At 34.7% G+C, this 27,343-nt stretch overlaps 1 protein-coding gene across 1 annotated transcript; it reads right to left on the bottom strand.

Annotated features, from left to right (window-relative positions):
• Positions 1–309: 309 nt before the first annotated feature.
• Positions 310–26,790, bottom strand: LOC124373813 (periodic tryptophan protein 2 homolog; the record flags this gene model as incomplete). Its single annotated transcript, XM_046832148.1, is given in 14 exon segments — positions 310–487; positions 2,378–2,525; positions 2,657–2,837; positions 6,068–6,224; positions 6,768–6,915; positions 8,485–8,633; positions 13,278–13,485; positions 13,861–14,068; positions 16,032–16,207; positions 17,321–17,473; positions 19,457–19,574; positions 22,202–22,330; positions 25,175–25,269; positions 26,678–26,790. Coding segments are annotated over 14 exon segments (2,161 nt in total), but the record flags the coding sequence as incomplete, so codon positions are not given.
• Between the last annotated feature and the right edge of the window lie 553 nt (positions 26,791–27,343).

The raw sequence follows: 27,343 nt of genomic DNA, 5'->3' as shown, positions 1-27,343 counted from the left end.
ACGTCACAATCACAACCTTGTCCTACCGTCAACACAAACCTAGCACAATAAGCTAATAACGGTCAAATCCACAATTCGGATCCAGGATCCTTAAATTTATTTAATAGGTAATAATCTTTCCACAGTATCAACAATAAACAATAATATTGCACTGTACCATTCATTTACCGTTACTAGATAGATGACACTATCATCTACACTCTTGTCTGAAAAGCTTTTATCACAAAAAAAAATTCTCTCAGGTTATATTAGCAATAATATTACACAGATTTTCTATGGCGTAACAATGTTAAGTGATAGACAACCAACCTGTGGGGGAGAACCGAACACTGTACACTCGTACTTCAGGTTTCAGTGCACGAGCGGCCATGTCTCCCTTCCTGACTCCCGGCAGTCTCAAGGCTACATTGCCTCCCTCCAGTTCTTCTCTTTGCTCTATCAGACTTGCATTACCCCATTCCGTCATCTTCCTTCGGTCTATTATGTCCTGCAACACAAGAACACTGTACGTCTATGTGCAGCTCGTGTGGTGGCACTCCGCATATTGAAGTTCCACAAACCACAATGAACATCTTTCCAAAACTTGACTCAACAAACTAAAACATCTTTTAGTTGGATATAAAATGGAATAGGTAAATTTTAAATATTTTAACGCAATAGAACCAACATAAGTTATCTATAGAAAGTTTACTTGTCAACCAAATGTTTTTAATGACTTAGAACTTATTTTTTGCTATCATGTCGATTTTAACTTTGAGGTTAAATCACATTCTATAATTGTTTAATGTGAAAAACTACATATTTTCTTTTCTTGAAGGCTGACTATTTTAACCCTTTCCGAGCCAATGACGTTACTAGACGTCATGCCTAAACTAGCGCTAAAAGCCAACGACGTCCACTGACGCAAAATCAATTTTTTTGAAATATATTATTTAAAAAGCATTTCTGGGTAACAAAATTAGTAAAAACTGTTAAACAAGGTTTATTTAAACAAGAGACAACCCTTTGTGTCTATTTTGAAGGTCACGGCTCTTGTTCGAGCGACAAAAATGGCGGCGGGCCGGTTGTTCATAGTCTCCCGCCGAGCCCAACGACTTCTACTCACGCGCGCTCAGTCTGCCTGTAGCCTTCCGTAAGGTAGAGGTTTATTCGCCCTTCCATTTTCGATCCGCGTTATTTATCTTTTCAATTTTGATGTTACCATCAATATTTTTAATCAATGTACGGTGTAGTTTATGTTTTATTATCGTGATGTAGGGCTTTATTGTGCGCAAGACGTGCGCGTCGAAGCCTGCCTTGCATCCTGACCTGTGTTTTTGAGATGTGCCACACACAACAAACCTACGCCTAAGGATCACATATATGAAGCTCGTTTTCAATAAGTATCATTTATAAATTTTCTCATGTTATATAATATTGTAAAATGTAGTGTTTTCTTTATTTTATATTTGGAAAATTGAAATTTTTTTTGTAGTTTCATTGCTTTTATTTAATTTGTATATATAAATTTTTACTATATTCTTTATATTTTCTCTTAATAAAAATTACTATATGCTTGTTTTTTGTAAAATATTACAATAATTGTGTTCAACTATTGTTAATTTTATATATGAACACATAGAATGTCGAAATTAAATTTTTTTTATCAGTGAAATTATGATTTTACCATTTTTTTAGCTGTAAATTAACAATAAAGAGTGAAAAAAAAAATATTTTGTTCGTTTTCTTACCTCTTATGTTATAAGAATTATAAAAAAAAATTGGGTTTTTGGTATTTGGGAATTTTTTTATTTTTAAAGTGTATGGCTCTTAGGAGTAGTTTTGGTTATTTATTTGTGGCTCGCTAAGGGTTAAATTTGTTATACAATTTTTAAAATACTGCTGTTAGATAGAACAATTTTGTTTATTTTAAAGTGAGATGTTACTATTTTTATTTACACAAAAAACTTTTTACCATTTAACACATTTCGGAATGAAATGCCAATTACAAAATAAGTCGTTTTCTGTTGTATTTGATTTTATAAACAAAATTATAAGATTCATAACATTTTGAGAAAATTATTTACAATAATTCAGTAAAAAAATTTTTATTAGTTTTAACACCTTGAAAAAATAAATAAATCAACTTTACTAAGTTACTTTGTACTGGTAAAGACTGGTGAGAAAAGTTATATTTCAAAACATCAAAAATTAAATTCACCCACATATTTTCATTAGCAATTTAAAACTTTTTGGGGAAATTACTGATACTTTCATCTATTTTATTCCTCAAGAATTACAATGAATTCCAAAATAAATAAGAAAAAAAAATTAACGATATAATAATAAAAGCCAAGCTATAAAACTATTATGTACTGTAAAAAGGGTTAAGCCTCACCTCCATTGCGTCAAAAGAGTGGTTCTGTGTTATCTCCATCTTCTTTACTAGAATAGCCTCGGTTGCATTGTAGATGCAGACATTCTTGCTCTGACCTCCGGCCAGGATGTACAGCCCATCGGCTGAGTAGCAGATGCTGGTGAAGGCTCTAAAACAAAAGTGAGTATTGTCAATTTAAGAGTCAAATAGCTGCAAATAAAACCCAGATAATTCATTATTATACAAGGAATACTCAATGAAAAATGTTAGATACAAAAGATTACATAAAGAAATACTGACTTGCCAGCCAGGGTTTTCTTAGAAGTGATGAGATCAGTATCTGAGCGCCCACTGCCGAGGTCGTTGCGACCCTCAATGCTCCCAACCTGATCAGCTGTCTGCACATCGAACATGGAGATCCGACCATCCAGTGTGGCCACCGCGACCTGCTTCCCATCTGGTTTGTAGGCCACACAGGTTGCTGCAACACCAAACGAAATTATAACATTGAAAAAAAGATACCTTTATATTGTGATTCTATTTAACGTAAGAAGCAATTTGGGAAGATAGCAACTTTAAGATCTATACAATTGAGGAGTGATGAAATGTTCTTACCACCATACAGAAGAACTTACCGGTCCTGGCACAACTACGGTGGGTACAAGTCCTGAGACATGCTTTGGACAACAACTACAACAATACTACAATAACACTAACAATAACAATATGGCTTAATAGTACAAATTCAAATTCAAATGGTTTATTGTCAGAATACAATTATGTATATAACAACGTCATATTATAAAATAATCTATAGCTTACTTTAAATAGCCTTACTTCTTATCACAGTTAAAAATTCATCAACAGTGTACAAACATGAATCTACTAACATTTTCTTTACAACATTTTTAAAGTTTGATCTGTTTAATACCTTGATATGATTGGGCAAAGCATTTGTAATATTTGATTCCCTGATATGATCTAAAACTGACCTTGAGTGCTAGCAAAGTTACATTTTGGTACAACTACATTATTTCTATTACGAGTTACTATAACTATGAACATCACATTGATTAATAAATAATGATAAATTATCTCTGACATATAACAAAACATTTAATACATAAATAGACGGCAATGTTAATACACCTAATTTTACAAATCAGTGGTTTACAGTGCTCACGACTCTGGACATTACATATAAGCCTGACTGCTCTTTTTTGTAACACAAACAGTTTATTCGCAATCTGAGATTGGCCCCACAAAGTTACTCCATATGTTAAGAAAACTATGATATAAAGGCATAGTACATAAAAAGCAAGTGTTTAGCAAAAATAGTTCCATTAAGGGATCTTATAAGAAAAAAATACCTCGGGAAATTCGAGAAGCTACATAATCAATATGAGTTTGCCATTTAAGATTGGGTTGTATAAAAATGCCAAGAAACTTAAGACTTAAGTCCTCATTATCACTAGGCCTATTAGATAAGGTAATATGTAAATCTTGAATTTTTTTTATCATTTACACAGAGCTTATTTGCTGCACACCAATCATCTACAATTGCGGTCTTAACACTAAGTAGCTCATTACATTCGTTCCTCGTTTTTTGCGCAGTACCTTGAGACCCAAGTCATCAGCAAACAAATACGTACTAACATAATTGTCATTGAGATTAAAAGGCAAGTCATTTATATACAAAAATAAATAAAGTAGGTCCCAAAATGGATCCCTGAGGAACACCTAGCTTAACAGGCCTAGTTTCTGACATAGAGCCATTTAAATATACATATTGACACCTATTTGAGAGATATGAGTTAAAAAAACTGACAGCAAGTTGACTAAAACCATAAGACCTAAGTTTATTTAATAGAATATGATGATTTACTTATCAAAAGGCTCTGGATAAGTCATAAGATCTGAACTTGACAGATTTTTTTAGTTCCAAACCATCAAAGCAATCATTCATGAAGGACTGGACTGCGCCAATGGTACACCGCTCAGCTCGAAACCCAAATTGACAAGTGCTGAGTAAATTATTGGTTTCGAGATAGCAAACCAACTGCTTATGAACTAGCCGCTCCAACACCTTTGACACTGCTGTAACAATAGTTATAGGCCTATAATTTACAAGTTTGGTCCTTTGGGACCCCTCTTATGTACTGGAATCACTTTGTTTATCTTTAGTACATCAGGAAAAATACCTGTCCTAACACTTTCATTATATAAATAAGTTAGAATTTCACAGATTTGGCAGCCATTTTCAGAATAGGAGCACTTATACCATAACAATCGAGACATGTGCTATTACTTAAACTAAGTATAGCTGCATGAACATCTTCCACTTTAAATAATTCATTCAGGCAAAAGCTTACTGTAGAGTTCCACTGAGCACAGTGCTTACCAAGGTAGAAAGAATAGTCATTATTGCTAGTGGAATACTTTTGCAAGTCTCCAAAACTGAGCCAACAAAATATGAATTAAAAGTATCAGGTTCCAGTACATGAGATGAGTTAGATGACATACTATTAGCCCTGACTGATTTATTAATAATGCTCCAAGCAGCTTTACTTTTGTTTGTTGCTTTATCAAGTAAAGTGTTATTAAAGTCAAGCTTTGCTTTTTTTTTATTTCATTTCTGTAAACATTTTTTAAGATTTCTATATTTATTTTCTAATATCAATATTTTTCTCATTGCTTGTGTTTTTTATAATATAAATAAAGTCTATCAAGCTCCTGCTTTGTCTTATTTAGACCTTCATGATACCAGGCAACATTTACTTGTTTAGATTTAGATTTCTTATTTTTTAAAGGCATAGCACAGTTTCAGAGCCAATAAGAACTTTTATATAAAAATAACTTAAACTTAAGGTTAACATTTGACTTAATAAACATAAATATCATTCCCAATTAGTGAGACCTAGGTAAGACGCAAAAAGTGAGGAGCCCAAAGTAGAAATGGGTCTAACAATAAACATTTGTGGTATAATCCTAGACATTACATTGTCTAAAGTAGCTTTGAAGAGGATGGCCATATGGTCTGAAGCACCAGTGTGAATGACTGAAGATTTTCCCTTATCTTGATGAATAGTCGTCAGCAGATTATCAATACAACTACCCTTTGTTGCATCTCCTCCAAGGGTAGGTCTTGTAACTTCATCAACAGTAATATTTAGTCCAAAACTGTCAATGAGGTTGAATAGTACTTGGCCTCTGAGTCATTTCTGTTAAGAAAATTGACATTGAAGTCACCCACAAAGACTATATTACATTTATTATAATGCAGGAAGGACAGAATGTCATATAACTTATCATAGAATAGTGATAAGTTACCTGCTGGAGATCTATAGAAAAGTTACCACTAGCGTTTCCAAGTTGGCAGCATTATTGCTGCTAATTCACAAACAAGTTCCTCCGAGAAACAAGACAATTTATCATAAAAAACAAATTCAGTTCCTTCCTTAACACAGATAAGCACACCCCCATGAATATGTTTTTCTCTTGCGAAAAAGTCAGCGATAACATAGCCAGGTATCACTAAATTGTTTATATCAGTTGAGGACAACCAGTGTACAATATAGTGAATAACCAACTCAAAGGTGAGACCAATCTTGTTCACTTTTGTTATTACTTGAGTCTTAAGATCCAGTGGGGAGTATTATTTTCAATAATAGATCTGCTTAAACTTGTCCGTAGCTTAGTCGACACGCTTACCGTCAGAATTAAGCAGGATGGACTCATAGTGACTACCGGACTCTACAGCGTTCCACAGTCGCAAGGTCTTGTCCCAGCTGACAGAGGCTAGGGCGGTGCTGGCCGCAGAGGGGTTGAACACCAAGCTGACCACAGGGCCCTCGTGCCCACTTAACACCTGCATTAGACAGTCACAGTCGAGTTACTGGCCTAACTGTACAAGATTTCATAATGAATCACTGAGACAGCTAAAAGTAAAAGCAGGACTAAAGATTGCATGATTAAAATATATGAAATGTAAGGTTAGTAAAAAAAAAGTAAAGAATGTCTTATTTTACCAGGCGAAGTTAGGGCTAAGAAGCCCTCTCTAACACTTAACCTGGAGTTAGTGTGTGAATGCAAAATTATTGAATACGAATATGTTGACAATTTTGTGATAAATAAAATTATTACATGGAATTATAAGTTTCTCAAATGTTGAAGACTGAGGTTGTTCGGTGCAATGTTTGCCAGTGAAGCAAATAAAGGCAACTTCTGGTTTTACATGAAAAAAAATTGGTTGGCTCAACCTATTATGACACTTACTAACAAGATATGATTTTTTTTTAGAAGTGGCTCTTTGAAAAGGTTACTAACAAGACCGGTTATTTAAAAGTGTGACTTCAAGTTCAAATTATTATTTTAAAATTATCATTTGAACAAATGATAACCAATGACATACCTCAACCAAACGTCCAAGCTTCATGGACCAGAGGTAGATGTCAAACACGTCCTGTCCTCCTGCTGCCACAAACTCCCCCACATAGTCGAGGGCCAGACTACAGAACTGGACGGGGCGGGGTGAAGTCAGTGTGCGAAAGTTCCGATACCTACCACACATCACAATAAGTCAGTTATATTATCTTATCTTTAAGGTTTATAGAATAAACATTTTTAACCAAATTTAGGACAACAGGATGACAGTGTGTGGGAAAAACTTTACTAATTAAACTGTTTATTTATTCAATTATAAACCTTTGGTTTTATAAATATTATTATCCATCTAACATTTACTTCAAATCTAATAAATAAGACTTTTGATGGTACATATAATCCTCTTGAAGACGTAAACTCCTGAAATGCTGATAGATAGAAGAAGCTAGCCTGATCAAGGAATATTTTATGAAATATGTCCATTAACGCTCAAAGTACAATTATGGTGAGTAGATTCTAAGTTAATAACTAAAATACCACCAGCCAAGACATCACTTTCTCTTTAAAGTATTTTGAACATTACTTCAATAGAGTGCCTATTTAATGTCTTAAGAAGTTTCAATGTTATGTTCCATCATACAGGCACATATAAGTAACTTTAATATTTCTTCTGCTTTCTTCATTTACACCACTTTCTTGGTTAATTTTTATATGATATAAATTGAATTTAAATAATGACACATCACAGTTATATAACTAATTAGATTTGAATATTTGAAATACTAAATAAAATTTAAGTTAATTGAATTATTTATGTGATGTAATCAAAGGAAAGTTATGGGAACGAAGAGGAGAACATTCCGAGAACTGCTACCAGGAATTCGCAGGCTCTGCCCAGTCAGTGAGTTGTATGACGTGTTCTTGTGTCCTTTCACCACATAACACTATGGTTGAACGTCTTGAGCAAAAAGTCAGCATGAGATTGTGCTAGAAATATAGCTATTCTGCTTCAGGGATACTGTAATCTCTAAGAATCTATGGGTGATACTCAGATGAAAGAATGGTTTGTAGAATTGGGAGTAGAGTGTGACACATAACCTGGCAGGCCTGCAACAGCCTGAAGTGTTGCAGCAATTGAACATGTTTGTGCAGTGATCAAAATAAACATTTATTAAATTGTACAGGAGTTTCAAAATCTGCAGTTTGTGAATTTTACAGATAGATCTGAAAATACTCAAGTTGTTTCTTTGTTGAACCAAATACAAATATTTTAAAAGGCAATGACTAAGGTTTAAAATAGTGAAAAACTTTTTATTGTTTTCAGATAAAGTAATGAACAAACACTAATAGTACGTAATAAAACACTAATTATTTCTTAAAAGTTGTTTGATATTAGATAATAAATAAAATTTGTATTTGTATCGTTCATTTTACATGAATAATAGATGAAGATAACACCAGCAATAACAAAATTATTTGAAACAAACCAAAAAGTTGCATTATTTCTACAGTTCTATTTGTGTATTTTTGTCCTACCACAAAATATCTGTTACGTCCTGGACTAAGAGAGAGAAATCTTATACAAAAAATGGGATAATTAAGTTAATAAAGAAATAAAATAAATCAAAATGATTTAAACAAATTACCTAAAAGAGACCTGTTAAAACTATCAGATTCCTTATTCTCAAACACAAACTTTAAATAAAGTATTGGAAAGCAAATTAAAATTGCACGAATGCTCATACCTGGTCATATCGAAGGCTCGGACTGTGCCGTCAAGGGACGCTGAGACAAGAAACTTGCGGTTATTGGCGAATGTAACAGCTGTTACACTGGAAGTGTGTTCGTGGAACGTAACAAAACAGAAACCAGACTGCATGTTCCACAGCTTAACCTGAGACAATAACATATTTATTGCTAGTCAATCTGTCTGAAAATAACAAAATGATCCACAAAACATGATTATGTAAGTGTATCCTTTATAGAATCCATAATTGATTCAATAGACAGTGGATACCCACGAGTAGGAATATTCTATGGACTCTTCTGAAACTTGACAGCTTCAAATATTAATTTCATTTGGTATAAGAACAGTTTTATTGAATTACTTTAGTACAAATTTATAAAACAGATACCAATGAATACAGTATATTGGATTGAATCACATACAAAAAATAAATAAATAAATCAAACATCAAAACCAGAACAAATAAAACATTTGAATTGTTACAGGGATAAATATTACAACTTATACTACTTTGTTTTGATGGGGTTATAATTAAGATGGCGAGTAGAGCCAACTCGTAATGAATGAAGAGAACTTTGACTTGGACCTTGTTTTGATGGAGCTATAATCAAGATGGCGAGTAGAGCCAACTCGTAATGAATGAAGAGAACTTTGACTTGGACCTTGTTTTGATGGAGCTATAATTAAGATGGCGAGTAGAGCCAACTCGTAATGAATGAAGAGAACTTTGACTTGGACCTTGTTTTGATGGAGCTATAATCAAGATGGCGAGTAGAGCCAACTCGTAATGAATGAAGAGAACTTTGACTTGGACCTTGTTTTGATGGAGCTATAATCAAGATGGCGAGTAGAGCCAACTCGTAATGAATGAAGAGAACTTTGACTTGGACTTTGTTTTGATGGAGCTATAATCAAGATGGCGAGTAGAGCCAACTCGTAATGAATGAAGAGAACTTTGACTTGGACCTTGTTTTGATGGAGCTATAATCAAGATGGCGAGTAGAGCCAACTCGTAATGAATGAAGAGAACTTTGACTTGGACCTTGTTTTGATGGAGCTATAATCAAGATGGCGAGTAGAGCCAACTCGTAATGAATGAAGAGAACTTTGACTTGGACCTTGTTTTGATGGAGCTATAATCAAGATGGCGAGTAGAGCCAACTCGTAATGAATGAAGAGAACTTTGACTTGGACCTTGTTTTGATGGAGCTATAATCAAGATGGCGAGTAGAGCCAACTCGTAATGAATGAAGAGAACTTTGACTTGGACCTTGTTTTGATGGAGCTATAATCAAGATGGCGAGTAGAGCCAACTCGTAATGAATGAAGAGAACTTTGACTTGGACCTTGTTTTGATGGAGCTATAATCAAGATGGCGAGTAGAGCCAACTCGTAATGAATGAAGAGAACTTTGACTTGGACTTTGTTTTGATGGAGCTATAATCAAGATGGCGAGTAGAGCCAACTCGTAATGAATGAAGAGAACTTTGGCTTGGACCTTGTTTTGATGGAGCTATAATCAAGATGGCGAGTAGAGCCAACTCGTAATGAATGAAGAGAACTTTGGCTTGGACCTTGTTTTGATGGAGCTATAATCAAGATGGCGAGTAGAGCCAACTCGTAATGAATGAAGAGTATATATACTTCATATGTATATATATATATAAATACAAGCAAGAGTCATTATTTTAAAATTACAAAAAGACTGTCTGCAGAACTCTTGATTAAAAAGATCCGCCATTAACCTGATTGCCTTTTTTTTGCCACAAGAAAACTTTTTTGGGGGCACCAGATGGTATTATTTGAGATGATGTGTACAACATCTAGAGCTGGCACTGGCTATTTCACTGTCTGTGCAAACAATATTTTGTCCCCCTCCCCTCCCCAACCTTTTGTTATAAATAAATAAATAAATAAAAATGCCTTTATTGCAAGCGTTTCTCAGTATAACAACTGCTTTACAGAACAACTCTTGTCATATCTTACACTATTTACAATACTGGGAAATAAAATTAAAAACTAAAACCTATAGACTAAATATAACACCCAAACAAGACAAATAAATTACTGTACAATCATTTTTCTTAGTTTACTTTTAAAAACAGTAACAGAAGTCTGTTTAAGGCTCTGGGGGAGGTCATTGTACAACTTTGGGCCAAAGTAAGAAAAGCTCCTCCTCCCAAACTCATGCTTGACTCTGGGAAAGTGAAGCAAGTCACCATGGCGGACACTGCGTTGAGAGACCTCCTCCCGAAATTGGAGCTTCTCGACCAGGTACCGCGCGGCTCACCCAGCGCAAGCACCTTGTGGATCATGCCACATGTCAGGATCCTGCATACATTTTCCATGGGGGACAAACTGACAGCATCTCGGAAGGGTGACACATGATCAAAGCGCCTCAAATTGAAAATGAATCGAACTGCAGAGTTTTGCAGTCTTTGAATCCGATCTATGTCTCCCCTAGAGATACTGTTGCCGTATGCAGGATAGCAGTAATAAAATACAGACAGAACAAGAGAACTCATAAGCCGGAGCTTAGCGGATTCTGGCAGCAGACTTCTAAATCTGTACAGACCCCTCAGCCTACCAAGGGCACGCTGGATAGCATGAGTGACATGATCAGAAAAGGTGAGCTTACTGTCAAGCACAACTCCGAGAGTCTTGACTGACTCAGAGACAGACAGGCTCTCCCCACTGAGCCTTACTCTCACTCCTCTCTGACCAAGGGCCTGCACCAGATTGTGTGGGGCAAGATGAAGGACAATGCACTTACCTAAATTATTGAGTTTAAGGCCATTGTTGAGTTGGTTTCATAACTATAGACTTAAAGTATCACAACTTGTAGAGATGGCAAAGGATAGTCAATTTACTAACCCCACTGTAATTTTATACACCTCTCATTAAAGTTTTGTATCACCTCTGAAATGACAAACACATTTTCATTATAGTTAACTCATTATTAGGGTTAAACTACACTGTGTGGACTTGGAGATTAATATGTGTGTAATCTAAGGTTGTCCAGTGATATAGAGATAATGATTTGACTATAAACACTATTAAGACCAAATTACTAGATTTCACATTCAAAGGGAAGTGCTATGATAGTCTCTGTGTTTGGGTTGATGAAGTGGGGGTTATTTCTGAATGCTAAGTTCTTGGGTCTGTCTGTCGATAGGAATTTTAATTTTTCCTCACATATAAACAATGTAGCACAAAACATGTGTTCTGAAAGTTTTTTACACTTGCACAAGTGGTCTTGCACACTTCAGAAACACCTTTGTTCTTCTTACACCATACTATGCTCTGATTTTCCCATACTTAACTTACACTGTGGCTATCTCGGGATCACAAAGAACTAATTCTAGTGTATTTTTATCTTACAAAAGATGGCATTGCAGATTATTGCTGAAATTCATCAAAGAGTCTTGAAAACATATTTTAAGAAGTTTAAAATCCTAAATTTCCCTAAATCCTAAATTTCCTTGCATTTATATATATATATATATATATATATATATATATTTATATTTCAACAGAACTGTAGTATTTTTCAATTATTAATATATGCTTTGCACAATTTAAAAATGGTGACATGTCGATTGATGACAAACCTCGTTCTGGAATTTTAACAACTGCCCGAATTGATGAAAATATTGAAAAAATTTGACAGCTTGTGCTCACAGACCGTCAACCGACAATTGATCAACTATCAGAGGTTACTGGGTTACCTTGGGGCTCAGGTTCAGCAAATTTTAATGGAAGATTTGGGAATGAAAAGGGTTGCTGCCAAATTTGTTTTTTGGATTCTAACTGACAATCAAAAGGAACATCGAGTTGAAACATATGATGTTTTGAAACAACAGCTTGAAACTGATCCAGACTTTCTGTCACAGATCATTACTGGTGATGTCATGGTGCTATAGTTATGACCCAGAAACAAAGCAACAGTTAAGCCAATGGAAGTCGTCATCGTCACACCCCGTTCAAAAAAAAGTTGTCAAGTCAAATCAAACATCAAAACAATGCTGATTTGTGTTTTTGATGCCAAGGGCGTAGTTCATTCAGACTTTCTTTCCCCAGGTCAGACAGTCATACAAACCTTTTATTTGCGAGTTTTAAGAAAATTGCACAACAGTGTTCATCAAAAAAGACCCGATTTGTGGCAGACAGGAGACTTGTTCTTCCACCACAACAATGCACCTGCACACATAGACATCTCTGTTAGACAGTTTGGCATGGTTCCGCTGTCCTACGCACCTTACCCGCCTGACCTGGCACCGTGCGACTTTTTTCTTATTTCCGCGCATGAAAGAACACCAATTTGACAACATTGAAGGGGTAAAAAAAACAAGGGAGGAGCTGTCAGCCATTTCTAAAGATGAGTACAAAAATGTTTTGAACAGTGTAACCTCCAGAGGGACAAATGTGTTAGTTGTTATGGAGAGTATTTTGAAGATGATAAGGTTTTATTGTTAAAAATTTTAAAATAAATAGCTTTAAAAAAATAATTCCAGTTTCTTTTGGGTACCCCCCTCGAAATGCAGGAAGTTTGTGGCAGACCAACATTTTAGTTCTGCACTGTTTATTTGTGGACACAGAATAGCTTAAATACAGTATATAACTCTTTATTTATTGTCTATTATTGTGATCCAAGAGCAAGGGGAAAATACAATACAGAATACTGAAATAAACATTTTTAAATAAAATAATATTTGTACACCTTACAAACAACTAAAACATTATCTGTAATTTACAAGGGTATTTGAACTAATAATTTTAACTTTTGCTAACCTTGCCGTCCTCTCCTCCCGTAACAATGAACTGTGAATCAGGGGAGTACGCCAGACATGTCATGGCCTGTGAGTGGCCCTGCTGCTTCATCACATAGCTCTCACTCTGCCACTCCCACACCAGCAACTGGCCCAGAGCACTGGACCCCACGGCCACCCAGTCCCCAGTGTTGTTCAGAGCCAGCGATGTGATCGGGTGCTCCGATATACTGCAACACAATCATCAGCTGTCCACATTATGTAATTCCAACACTGTCACACACCAGCAACTGGCCCAGAGCACTGGACCCCACGGCCACCCAGTCCCCAGTGTTGTTCAGAGCCAGCGATGTGATCGAGTGCTCCGATATACTTAAGCAACGCTTAAGTCACACCAATGGGGTGTTAAATATTTAAAAGAAAATAGTTAACAAGTTCATTTATTAGACATTAAGAACATTTTCAAAGTAAAACAATCATATTGATGATAACATTGTTTTGTTTACAATTTATCAGACAAATTAATTAATAGTAGCTGTAGACACAATTGCCGGATAATGAGACCGGAAAGGATAAAACATTCTAATGCCATCTTGTTGTCTCACCTGAGAGAATGTATGAGGTTGACCTCTGGCAGTTCGTGTAGCAGAAAGGTGCCGTTACTGAAACCTGTGACCAGGATGTGAGACTCCTTGTGGTACGCAGCAGCAGTCAGCGTAATGCGCGGCCCAGACACCAGGTCGCATAGGTAGTGGCGTGCTAGCAGCTTGTACGATATTTTTGTTTGTTCTTCCTTGTCCTCAACTTCTTTGTCTGAATTTGAAAAAAAAACAATTATTTACTTAATAATAGATAAAGAAAAAGACCTCCACAGATTAAATATGTAGACATGTTTAATATTTGTAATCAGACCGACAAGGAAAGTAGTGCTGTTTGTGTCAATTGACATTTTCCATTTTTTGTCTGAGCTCTGTGAACAAATCAAGGTTCCTGGTAGGACTACCGCGAAATTTGATCTGCCGCTAAGGAACTTTCCAATGAAACTTGAAACAGCTCTTAACTAAGGCAGGGAGATAACAATAACACATTTTATAAATTGCATGATTATACTTTCTTGTATTCGACAGAAATTTAAATAAATTCATATGTATAAAAAGTATATTATTGCAGTGTTTTTTTTTAATTTATAAATAATTCCAATAAGAAAAGAGGTTCTACAACGTAGAGCATGAAGAGTCTAAAAAGACTGCATATGGAGAAATACATTTTAATCCCTTCCGGATTTATAAAATTGGTACCTTATTGACAACACCACCATGGCACTTCCTATGTCTGCCAAGGAATATTTTACTGTTTGTAAATCCTCTACTATCAAACATAAATGGCTGAGCGATATCTTGAAAATAAACTAACCTACAGACTTCAAATTTTGCATGAAGTTTCATTTCTAAATAGACAACATTGAGTCAATGATGGTGCATGTCACTCTATAGGATTTGGCTGAGCGTTAGTGAACATCTTTAAATTGGTAACCATGGTGGTAATAAGAAAATCATAGAATAAATAAATTTGCAGACAAACTGAGTACAATCATATGTTATTTAAACATGTGACAAAGACTTGATTTTTTGCATGCAGCCTTAGCAAAGCCACGTAACAACACGTAACAACGTGTCATGTAGTATGGCATACTTGTACCTTGTATTATAAAGATATTGACATTATTTTGCCCTGATGTTATGGATAATAACAATATTTAACCATAATTATTTATAAATTAATTATATTTGGATTATTGAGGAATTCTTGCATTTTAAATAAGATAAGTTGCATTAAATGAAACAAGGAAAGCAAATTTTAATGTTAAACAATTTCAAGATTCTATAGATTAGTTTACAAACGTTATTTATTGATGAAAGCTTTCAATCTATAAACCATTTGTAAGTAGACCACTAAGTGTTGCTTGCTTAACTCGAATGGTCTGAGTTGTGGTCCACTTGGCGGTTATGTAGCAATGAACATCACTTTGACTCAGATTTAAATGGCAGTATTTGATCCTTGGCTCTTTAAATGACGAGATTTAAAAGAAATCTCAAATAGTTTACAAAGTTTATTAGCTTCAAGATAGATTGGTTATTTATTATTTGGTTTTAACAAACCATGTAATGTATAATTTAAGTTATAGGTTAATCCCATTAAAGGTATTTTTATTTGCAGAATAAAATTACAATCAATCTCAAGTAGGTCTCTAGTAATAAACAGAATATAAATTCATTTCCATATTTTGAGGTTCGTCTTTACCAAATGCACTAGTATTTTAATAAATGAACAGGATACACTATAGCAGCTACAGTGACACTGACACTCACAATAAAACAGTTTTAGAGAAATATTAACTTAGTTCTATATTTGGCCGAAGATTGCAGCACTTTCCAGCCACAACTGGATAAAAGTTGAATACAACTGAACTCAACAGTTAGCCACACGTAGTGGCTTGACGAGCGGAACGGCAAAAACAGCGAGGGCCACTAGGTGTGGCCTGCTGAGCAGAGGGACAGGTTGTGGTCATTGACACAGAGAACAGCCACCCATAGTGGCCCGACGAGCGGAACGGCAAAAACAGCGAGGGCCACTAGGTGTGGCCTGCTGAGCAGAGGGACAGGTTGTGGTCATTGACACAGAGAACAGCCACCCATAGTGGCCCGACGAGCTGAGAGGATGATCAAAAGTTCAATGCCGATGGAAAAGGGTTAACAATGCTTTGAGTGAAGAGTACCTGGCTGATCGCTGGTGAGAGCGTCTGTGCGCTCCTCGCCACGACTGAGATCTACATCATCATCTTCGTTGTCAGGCTGCTGAGGCCGCCGCCTCTTATCTGCAGGCTCGACATCTTCTTCTGGTGTCAGGTCGCCCAGTTCCAGGCTGCACTCCCACACGCACACTCGCCCGTTCCTATCACAACATTACCTTTACGCTTGTTCTACATTTAGATTAACAGGCCTAAAAAGACGATGACAAGAAACACTGAAGATACAATGAGATGGGTGTTATTAGATCGCAACTGTAGAAAATAACTACAGATATTTTGTATTCTCAAAAGCAAAATTAGATTTTTATATGGTAAGTGTAGCCCAAAAATATTAAAATATTTTGTAGCAAGACCTCACTAATGAAGTTATGTAATTCTAATCTGAGGTTTACTATTGTACTTTTTAAAGACCCAAAATAATAACTAAATGAAATACTAAATGAAGTTCAATAAGAAATGCCACTGAGCAGTGACAGTTCAATAAAGTGATACACTGATAGTTTATCAAAGCTGAAACTCACCTTGCCACTGTTGTGACATCGAGAGTGTTACCCTCAAAGTCTACACTGACATCAAAGCTGACACTCACCTTACCACTGTGGTGACATCGAGAGTGTTACCCTCAAAGTCATACACTGATAGTTCATCAAAGCTGACACTCACCTTGCCACTGTGGTGACATCGAGAGTGTTACCCTCAAAGTCATACACTGATAGTTTATCAAAGCTGAAACTCACCTTGCCACTGTGGTGACATCGAGAGTGTTACCCTCAAAGTCATACACTGACAGTTCATCAAAGCTGACACTCACCATGCCACTGTTGGTGACATCGAGAGTGTTACCCTCAAAGTCATACACTGATAGTTCATCAAAGCTGAAACTCACCTTGCCACTGTGGTGACATCGAGAGTGTTACCCTCAAAGTCATACACTGATAGTTCATCAAAGCTGACACTCACCTTGCCACTGTGGTGACATCGAGAGTGTTACCCTCAAAGTCATACACTGATAGTTTATCAAAGCTGAAACTCACCTTGCCACTGTGGTGACATCGAGAGTGTTACCCTCAAAGTCATACACTGATAGTTCATCAAAGCTGACACTCACCTTACCACTGTGGTGACATCGAGAGTGTTACCCTCAAAGTCATACACTGATAGTTTATCAAAGCTGACACTCACCTTGCCACTGTGGTGACATCGAGAGTGTTACCCTCAAAGTCATACACTGATAGTTTACCAAAGCTGACACTCACCTTGCTACTGTGGTGACATCGAGAGAGTTATTCTCAAAGAAAACTGCAACTATAACGTCATTCTGAGAACCTAGAGTGATGGGACGGAAGTTGGCCATTCTGTCAAGGCAATAGAGCCGTGTTGAAGTGTCCTTACAGCCCACAGCCAGTACCCTGCAAACATAGGTTACTTGTGCTAGAAAGTTACACCTTATACTGACTTATTTAATAGCAAGCATTTTCCGATTAATCGTAAGCCATATAATAATTAACTCTTCTAAGATCATATGGCTACATATTAGTGCTGATGTATAAGAAACTCTTGTTCTTTTTGTCTGTTTCCATAATAGTATGAACTTAATTTAAGCAGTACTTAAAGACTGAGGGAAAGATATCACTCAACTAGTGCAAATCGAGGGGTAAAGCATCATCACTGCTACAGATGTATGGCTTGGCAACCTCTCCCAGGTTGATCTGCATATGGTGGTAGAACCTACATTCGGTACAAAAAATACCAACGTCACTTCCATCTGGACCACTCAATGGTGTCCAGGAGCGACAGATCTAATTACCAACTGCAAATTTTGAGATATTGGGGTACGGGGAAAGCTTACACGATAGTTCTAGATTATATTCCATTGTGGATGCCCAAAATAATTTACGATGACAAAAATTAAGTTTATATCCTATCATCAATCAATCCAATGATGTTCCTATGGTGATATGTTTTAGAATTTCCGTCTTTCATTCTAACAAAGATACAAGGAACACCGTCCCAATGTAAAATTAAATAAACAAAGGTCTACTTTCGCCCAACAACTGCTGGATCAAAATCACAACTAAGATGGGAAATGATCTAGAAGCAATACTTCGTTGTAATAGGGGTAGTTAATTACTAACATTGGAAAGGCATACAATTTATCCAGCTTTTAGAGTGATGACAGTAATAATGAAAAATTACAAAATAAATAAAATATTATCTTCAACATTATCATCAACAGTGAAAAGAACAGCCTCCCTGTCAGAAAAGCTGATTGGGACGGTAACACTGCATGCGGGTTAGAACCAACAGCACAATTGGACAACGCACAAATGAGAACACCTCTTCATCTAGATTACAACGGATGGCTGCCAGGTAAATCAGACAGACCTCTTGTAGCCTCAATGTCTCTGATGTAGAGTTCATTTTGAACGTCTTCATCACTGACATTATTTGGATCTCTTGAGACGGACATGAACAGATTCCAGGAGTCAAGTCTGTGACAGTGTCAGATCTCAGACACTGTGCTAAGCAGAGGGTGAAATGGAGCTAAACTCAATGTTCCCACTGAATCATCCTTCTCACCATAGCTACGTTGTGCATAGACACTCAATATTTTTTTTTTAACAAAAATTAAAATGTTTTATTACGCTTAAATGGGTTGTCAGATAAAAAGATATTCTCTTCTTGGATCAGAAAATGTCATTAGTTTTCTATAAACTGAAAAACAACCAATTGTTATTTGAACCTTAAATACAGAGAATGTACCAGTAAATCAGCTGTGTTGTTTATCTTATAATAATTTCGTTATCTTGAATTATTAATAAAATCATGTATTGTACTAAATATTATTTTTTAGTCTCATATGTGCATCTGAATAAATATAAACTATTGAACAATTCATAAATGACAAAAATTAATAACATTGTATCTTATATTGCTAGTTTAACCCTTTCAGGACCAGGCCAAACATTTTTTAATATTTTGCTCAATGTTCCAAATTTTAAAGCTTTAGTATTTCAAACTAATAATCTGTGATTGCATAGTCCAATCCGGTGTATTTGCTAAAACAAAGTTTTTACCATTATCACAGACAAAACCTTATAGCCCAATTAGAAAACAGCTGAAAACATACCTGCATAAATATGAGACTGCCTTTCAGATGATATAAACAAGTAAAGGGATACATATAGAATAGCAAAATAATATCATTGTGACTTGTAAATTATAAATATAATTATGAAAAAAGATCAAAGTCCGCCGGCGATAGATTGCACGTAGGTTCTTCTAGCGTAAGTTCATATCAGCGATAATCGTACGGTTGGTCCTAAAACAGTTAAAAGATACATTTGTTAGCGTAATGCAAGACATTTATCAAGTGGATAAAGTTGTCTCACCTGGAGTCAGAGGCCCAATCCACACATGTAGTATCATCAAAGGCATTGTGATAGACTCTCTCCATCACAAACTGATTGAACTTGCCCCCGAACTGGCCAGGTGCCTTGAATATGAACACTGCAACGCAAACATTCATCAGTCACTCAAATCAAAATCTTAAACATAAGCTTAAGCCTATTAAGTAAATAATCTTTAATCGTTTAACACTATTAACTACACCTTGGCTTTCCTAAGTAAATATTTAAAATCAGGTCATTGACGGTATAGACTCATTAATATCAATAATGCATTTTTCTAAAAAGAAAATACCCAAACATGAAACAATTTAAAATCAGGTCATTGACGGTATAGACTCATTAATATCAATAATGCATTTTTCTAAAAAGAAAATACCCAAACATGAAACAATTTAAAATCAGGTCATTGACGGTATAGACTCATTAATATCAATAATGCATTTTTCTAAAAAGAAAATACCCAAACATGAAACAATTTAAAATCAGGTCATTGACGGTATAGACTCATTAATATCAATAATGCATTTTTCTAAAAAGAAAATACCCAAACATGAAACAATTTAAAATCAGGTCATTGACAGTATAGACTCATTAATATCAATAATGCATTTTTCTAAAAAGAAAATACCCAAACATGAAACAATTTAAAATCAGGTCATTGACGGTATAGACTCATTAATATCAATAATGCATTTTTCTAAAAAGAAAATACCCAAACATGAAACAATTTAAAATCAGGTCATTGACGGTATAGACTCATTAATATCAATAATGCATTTTTCTAAAAAGAAAATACCCAAACATGAAACAATTTAAAATCAGGTCATTGACAGTATAGACTCATTAATATCAATAATGCATTTTTCTAAAAAGAAAATACCCAAACATGAAACAATTTAAAATCAGGTCATTGACGGTATAGACTCATTAATATCAATAATGCATTTTTCTAAAAAGAAAATACCCAAACATGAAACAATTTAAAATCAGGTCATTGACGGTATAGACTCATTAATATCAATAATGCATTTTTCTAAAAAGAAAATACCCAAACATGAAACAATTTAAAATCAGGTCATTGACGGTATAGACTCATTAATATCAATAATGCATTTTTCTAAAAAGAAAATACCCAAACATGAAACAATTTAAAATCAGGTCATTGACAGTATAGACTCATTAATATCAATAATGCATTTATCTAAAAAGAAAATACCCAAACATGAAACAATTTAAAATCAGGTCATTGACAGTATAGACTCATTAATATCAATAATGCATTTATCTAAAAAGAAAATACCCAAACATGAAACAATTTAAAATCAGGTCATTGACGGTATAGACTCATTAATATCAATAATGCATTTTTCTAAAAAGAAAATACCCAAACATGAAACAATTTAAAATCAGGTCATTGACAGTATAGACTCATTAATATCAATAATGCATTTTTTCTAAAAAGAAAATACCCAAACATGAAACAAACACTTTAATATTGAAAAACACACATTACTTAAGACAAACTTGAATGTAAAAAGTGTTTGCATCAGACCAAAAATATCTCAAAATGAGAAGTTTATAATGAATAGATAATAGATAATACTGACATCTCAATAATACAAAAGCTAACTAAATTATAATTCTATTTGTTCGATATGAAACTCAGGAATTTCAACTGAACGACCAGCATCTGGTATAACAGATTTTAGGCGATTAAGCACCACTGAAAACTTTAATAACATCTGTACATTGGAGCTAAAAAGATTAATCTTCAGTTATGGAACTTTAGTTTTTTATTCACTGTTCTGTATTTGAATGGTTATTTAATGAGTAAGACATTATTACTTAATTACATGGCGTGGGCAATGTGAAGAGAAACATTACACGAGGAATGTACGTGTAAGATTATTAGAACAATGGTAAAAAGATAATTTCACAATTTATGTATGGAGACCTCACTCTATTTCAGATATCGGTGGCCTGGCAATTTGAAATCCCCAAATCTTCAATCAGAATCAGTATAGTGATATCTATTTCATATCTGACTAATCTATATATTTTATAACATTTTTAATTCACAAACGATTAAAACCAATTACACTAGATCACATTTTATTACTAACACCATTTTTGTAACAGGCTTAATGTAATAATTTTATTAAAACAAGTAGGTCTTGTTAATTTAGCTACTTTCACTTAACATAGTAAGTAAGTAAGAGTGGGTATGTAATCAATAGTAATAATAAATAAAGAAGTAACTATTGATTAATTGAATCCAGAATTCTCAAATCCAATTCCAAATTGACAAAAATGTATTACACATTCTCATATTACGAATCCTAATAGCATTTTTAACCCAAGTATGATTTCTTTTTAATCACCAGCAATCCAACTTCTATTGTTCTTTCTCTTCTTTCTCTGCCATATGGGGCTAAGACTGTTAATAAGTCTGAAGACTAAAAACTCAATACATCAATGATGATTAACAACATCCATGCATGATATTGCATTATTTACAATGTGTACTACAATAAAAATAACTCAAGATTCGCAATGTTACGGCCAAATAATTAGCTGTCCCTAAACATGAGTAAATGTAGTGTCTAATTATAACTTTTTGTCTTGTACACACAAGTTGTGGTCGACTATGTATCAACGACTTTCATAAGATTAAAACAAAAGGTTGTGTAGAGATCTGCACATTTAAGGTAAAGTGTGAGCCGTTACCGTTGTTCTGTTTGCAGACAGCGAACCGGCTGCCGTCAATGCTGAACTTGACACATGTGACAGCATGATTGAACTTGTACCGGTGCACGACACTCCGACTGAGTAGACTGATCAGGTAGGCATCTCCTTCTGTAACAACACCTGGACACTAACTGGGGTGGAAACACAGGTAACTTCCTAGAGATTTTATCACTAATTTCAATATTACAGATGGAAACACTAAACAATTTGATTGATAACTGGTGTTAAATTTGCAAGGATAACACTGAACAGGATGCTTTGTACAGAAAGCAAAATATTGATTACTAACAGTTACCCGTGGTTTGGTACGTGAGGTACCTCAAAAGGCATGTCCTATTTAAATGGTTTAAACACTACTAAATTTAAAATAAATAGTAAGGTTTGGGACCCTGAATTTGAAGTGAAACAGTTGAGTACAATTAATGTAACACACTAATGTCTCAGCAACATTCAATAATATTTGAATGAATAGCTACAACAATTTCAGCAACACTTGAACTACTAAAGGGCAAAGTGAAGAAACACTAAATCCAAAGTAATCTCAGTGATAGCACTTGTGATGTAATATAATGAAGAACTCTTTTAATTTTGAATCTGAGCTAGACATGTTTATGGTATATATTTTATGATGAGAGGTATATATTATTTGTTAAGAGGTTAAAAAATCAAACAAAATTTCAACTTTCAGGTTTAGCATGTGAAGAGGCATTTCTGGTTCAAACCAATCATATTTCACACTTCATAAAGAGTTTACCTTGTTGCAAAGATAAAAATAATTACATTCAGTCTGAGAAGCCTAAATTAATCAAAAAGGGTGTACTTTCAGCACTCGTAATCTTCTTCCAGTCTCTCATTCCCAATGCCCTAAAAGAATTTGAATAATTGCCCAGATTAAGAAAATATAATTATACTTACATAGGTCTCAAAAGTCCTTTTCAGTGAATCAACTTTCATTCATAATAATCTACTTCCTTTCTAAGGTATTACTGGTGCCAAATAGTGTTTACCTTGTTATTCCGATCAAGACAGTATACACATACATTTGTATGAAAAGTATACTTTGGTGAAAAAGCTACTACTTCCGATCATTGTAATCTAATTCTGGTCTAATTTATTTCTGGTGCTGGTAGTCTATTAAGTATACAATACCCATGTGTGTCAAATTAAACCTTTTTAGGCCAGTGAGAAATTGAAAAACAAATATATGGTTTTTGTAGGGGTTACAACACTCTTTTTTAAATCCCTATGGGTGGTGGATCTTGATGAAAATGATTTTCTTTTTAATTCATTGAGGCATCTTTGTGTCAAATTCCATCTTTCTAGAGCATCAGGAAGTTAGAAAAACAAAAATATAGTTACTCTATGGGTGGTTGATGTTCATAAAAAATCTTGTTCTTGCCTGTTGAAAGCATGGAGCACATGTTTGTCAAAATTCATCTTTGCAAGACATTGAGATTACCCAGCAGCGATCACTTCTGGCTGGTTTATACCTTCCAGTTGAACCCACCACTGGACACAGCAAAAACTGATGTGTCACTTCAATCTGGGCAACCTTATGGATGTCCAGGAGTGGCACATCGCTAACCGCAATGTCGAGATTCTGGGGTTCATGGGCAATTCGATAGGTCTAGTCTACTGTGGGAGATGACTGTTGGAGTTGGTGGGATTTGTTTCTTAACCTCAGAGGTTCTTGCTCACCTCACCAAGGGTATGCCATCCCCTGCCTATTTTGACTGGAGAGGCTGGTTCAGAGCTTCCGGGGGGACATGACTTTGAGATGTAGTGCCCTAATTCTTCCTCATGGATCTCGATAGGAGGCGGCCCCTACTCCCTAACCTTACCCATCCTGATTATCCTGTCACTCCGGAAGCAGCGCAAAGGTTCTTAAAGGACTAAGTGCAATTTATAAGCTTCTTGTCCTAAGAGAACAAAAAAAAAGACATTGAGATGTTGAAAAACAAAAATGTTGTTCTTCTAGGGGTTCCAACCAAGTTTAAACCTCTTTACATGGTTGATCTTCATTACAATTTTTTCTTTGTAAGTCGTGAAGCATGCCTGTGTCAAATTTCATCTTTCTAAGGAATCGAGAAGTTGACAAACAAAATATATAGTTCTTCTTGGGGTTGTAACCTCATATCCCTTTGGATGTTTGATCTTTATGAAAAAGCTTCTTTTTTTCTATTTAAGTCATAAGGTATACATGTGCCAAATTTCAACTTTCTGTGATATCAAGAAATCGGAGAATCAGTGATGAGTGAGTGAGTGGCCTCAATCTGTAGGATTGATAATACAGATCTTTGTGTATAAATCATTTGTCACAGTATTTATTTGTAGACTTTGTAAAATTAGATCCAAAGTTGAAATTAAATTGGTTATCTCATTGACACTGAGTCTTACTTATTTAATTATTTTACTATTAGGAATAACAATAAGAATCCAATCTTTATTTTTGAATGTTTACAAAAACTTAGCAACACATTCATCATCATGAACCCCATTGGGTACACATTATCTTTCACAACTGCTGTTGTATACCCCAAGGGGTACACACCAGGCTTTTGTAAAGTGCATTGTGCGCCAGATAGAGTAACATTACTATGCATTTCCTCATTGTGTTCTTATTTTTTGTCTGTCTTGGCGGTTTGTTAAATATGATCCAGCACTTCAAACTATTGTGTACCCATCGGGCACAGGATTGCTTAATTTTTTAGGTAAATACATTACCTTAAAGTACACGGAAAAACACTGAAAAAAACATATTTCTTTTTCAAAATTGTGAAGCCTACATACTTTTTTAGCTATACTTAAACGTTTAACATTAAAAAAAATGATTATGGTTTTTGGCATTTTTATTGAAAAATTCGATGGCATCTAAGTTATTTGTCGTTGTAAACATGTTAACAAACCAACAAATAACATTAGAATAAATTAAACATGTAACTTAAAACTCACGTTCGTTGATGGCAATGAGATTGTAGCCATTAGGTGACAAGTCCAGACACGTGAAGTTGTAACTGCTTTCTACTGGCAGTGTTGATGATTTGTTACTGTAACAACACAAGCTGTTATAGTATGTAGCCATTAGGTGACAAGTCCAGACACGTGAAGTTGTAACTGCTTTCTACTGGCAGTGTTGACGATTTGTTACTGTAACAACACAAGCTGTTATAGTATGTAGCCATTAGGTGACAAGTCCAGACACGTGAAGTTGTAACTGCTTTCTACTGGCAGTGTTGACGATTTGTTACTGTAACAACACAAGCTGTTATAGTATGTAGCCATTAGGTGACAAGTCCAGACACGTGAAGTTATAACTGCTTTCTACTGGCAGTGTTGACGATTTGTTACTGTAACAACACAAGCTGTTATAGTAAGAAATGCTAAAATTAGTAAAGTACTACACCTAAAACATAGTATTTTAGTTCCTTTCCAGATATAGTATAATCTAAATGAAAGAAAACAACTATTACTTTGGTTTTGATACGACTAATCCTTACTTGTTATAATTTTAATATTCTACAAACAGGCTTTTTTCTTTATATACTTTCTACTTAGTATAATTTTTATATGATCGCAATTAATAGAATGTAAACATGTATGCTTTAGCATTTAGAATAAAATGAAGAAAGAGTACGATATAGAGGATGGCATGTTTTAGAGATTTTCCTGCTAACGCTAGTGCTTGTACTCCCAACTGTTCCAGACCTATGACATCTATACATAGCTTCCAGTGCATGAACTGTCAGCAGATTCTAACATTAAGTGACAGGAATTTCTTTCCCACATAAACAACTGTCAACAGAAAATGTTGCAAAATAATCTGAAAGTTCAGAAGTTGCATTATTTACTTCTGCTGATCAGTGTGCGGTTTTCATGTCCAAAATAGTTATATTTATGATTATCACTATTAAAAATAGTTGGTTTTCATGATTTCATCCGATAATAAAACATATAATCTTGTTTTATTTTGGGTATTGTTTGGTTCTATACCTCTAATTTCATATCATGTCCAAAACATCAATACGCCTTAAAGTTACAGTTACAGGTTAGTACCAAGTCAATTCATAAAATCTTTGGGCTACATCAAAGGCAACTTCAAGCAAAGTTTAAGGTAGAGATAAAATTGAAAAAGTGGAAATAAAACAATCAACAATTTTTATGCATAAGCATGCTTGTTAGCAAATTTTCAGACAAAAACTGAAAAGAATATGGGACTTTGAACAAAAATATTATTGATTAACAAACCGTGAAGTATAATTAAAGTAGTTAATTATAAATATGATTATTGAATCAAATAGACGAGGGATTGTACAGCAAATGGAAAATAATACCTATACAAAAATTACAAATAAAGATATCAATATAGTTAACTAATATCACATATAACAGCACAAAAGTTTATATCATAACTTTTAAACCTAAAAAAATGTTTAAAAAAATCTAGTTTTTACTTACTTTTTTAAATCATGAATGGTTATCTTGTTTCCTACTGGACTTACAACAGAGTTCCCATCTGGCGTAAATAAGAGATTTCCTTTCTTGTACACTGACCCCAACAGGTTTGAAAACTATAAAATAGATGTACATTAATATATATATATTCACTTCAAACTTTTAAAACAAAAAATGAACTGTAAATTAAATCTAGTTTACTTTTTGTAACTAGAATTGTATGATGGTAATAGGCAACACCAGAAAACGCCCTTGATTAATTTTACACTCCGATGTGAAGAGTTCATTTCTAGTTTCTGCATTGCCACAAAGTTTTTTTTGTATCTCTTTGTACAAATAAAAACTCCAGATTCCAGGAGTCAAGTCTGTGACAGTGTCAGGCTCCAGACGCTGCACTAGGAGGAAGGTGAACTGGAGCTACACAATATTCAGTAGATATCATACCGTGTACAAAATTTATGTTATACCGTACCTAACTCTGAGAAACTTCATAACATGCGTTTGTTTCTGAGAAAAACATTTTCTATAAACATTGATTTTAGTTTCAATACGTACATTCTATTTTTCTCGATTAAATAAGAGAAAATTGAAGCTTTAAGGAGCTAACTTCTATGAGAAAACCATAATGTTCCAAACAAAACAAATTGTTTTAATACTTTTCATACAAAC

The sequence above is a fragment of the Homalodisca vitripennis genome, unplaced genomic scaffold (assembly GCF_021130785.1).
Source record: "Homalodisca vitripennis isolate AUS2020 unplaced genomic scaffold, UT_GWSS_2.1 ScUCBcl_6456;HRSCAF=13677, whole genome shotgun sequence".
In the NCBI taxonomy this organism is placed as follows: Eukaryota; Metazoa; Arthropoda; class Insecta; order Hemiptera; family Cicadellidae; genus Homalodisca; species Homalodisca vitripennis.
Note: the sequence above shows the minus strand (reverse complement) of the source record. Positions and strands in the feature narration are given on the sequence as shown.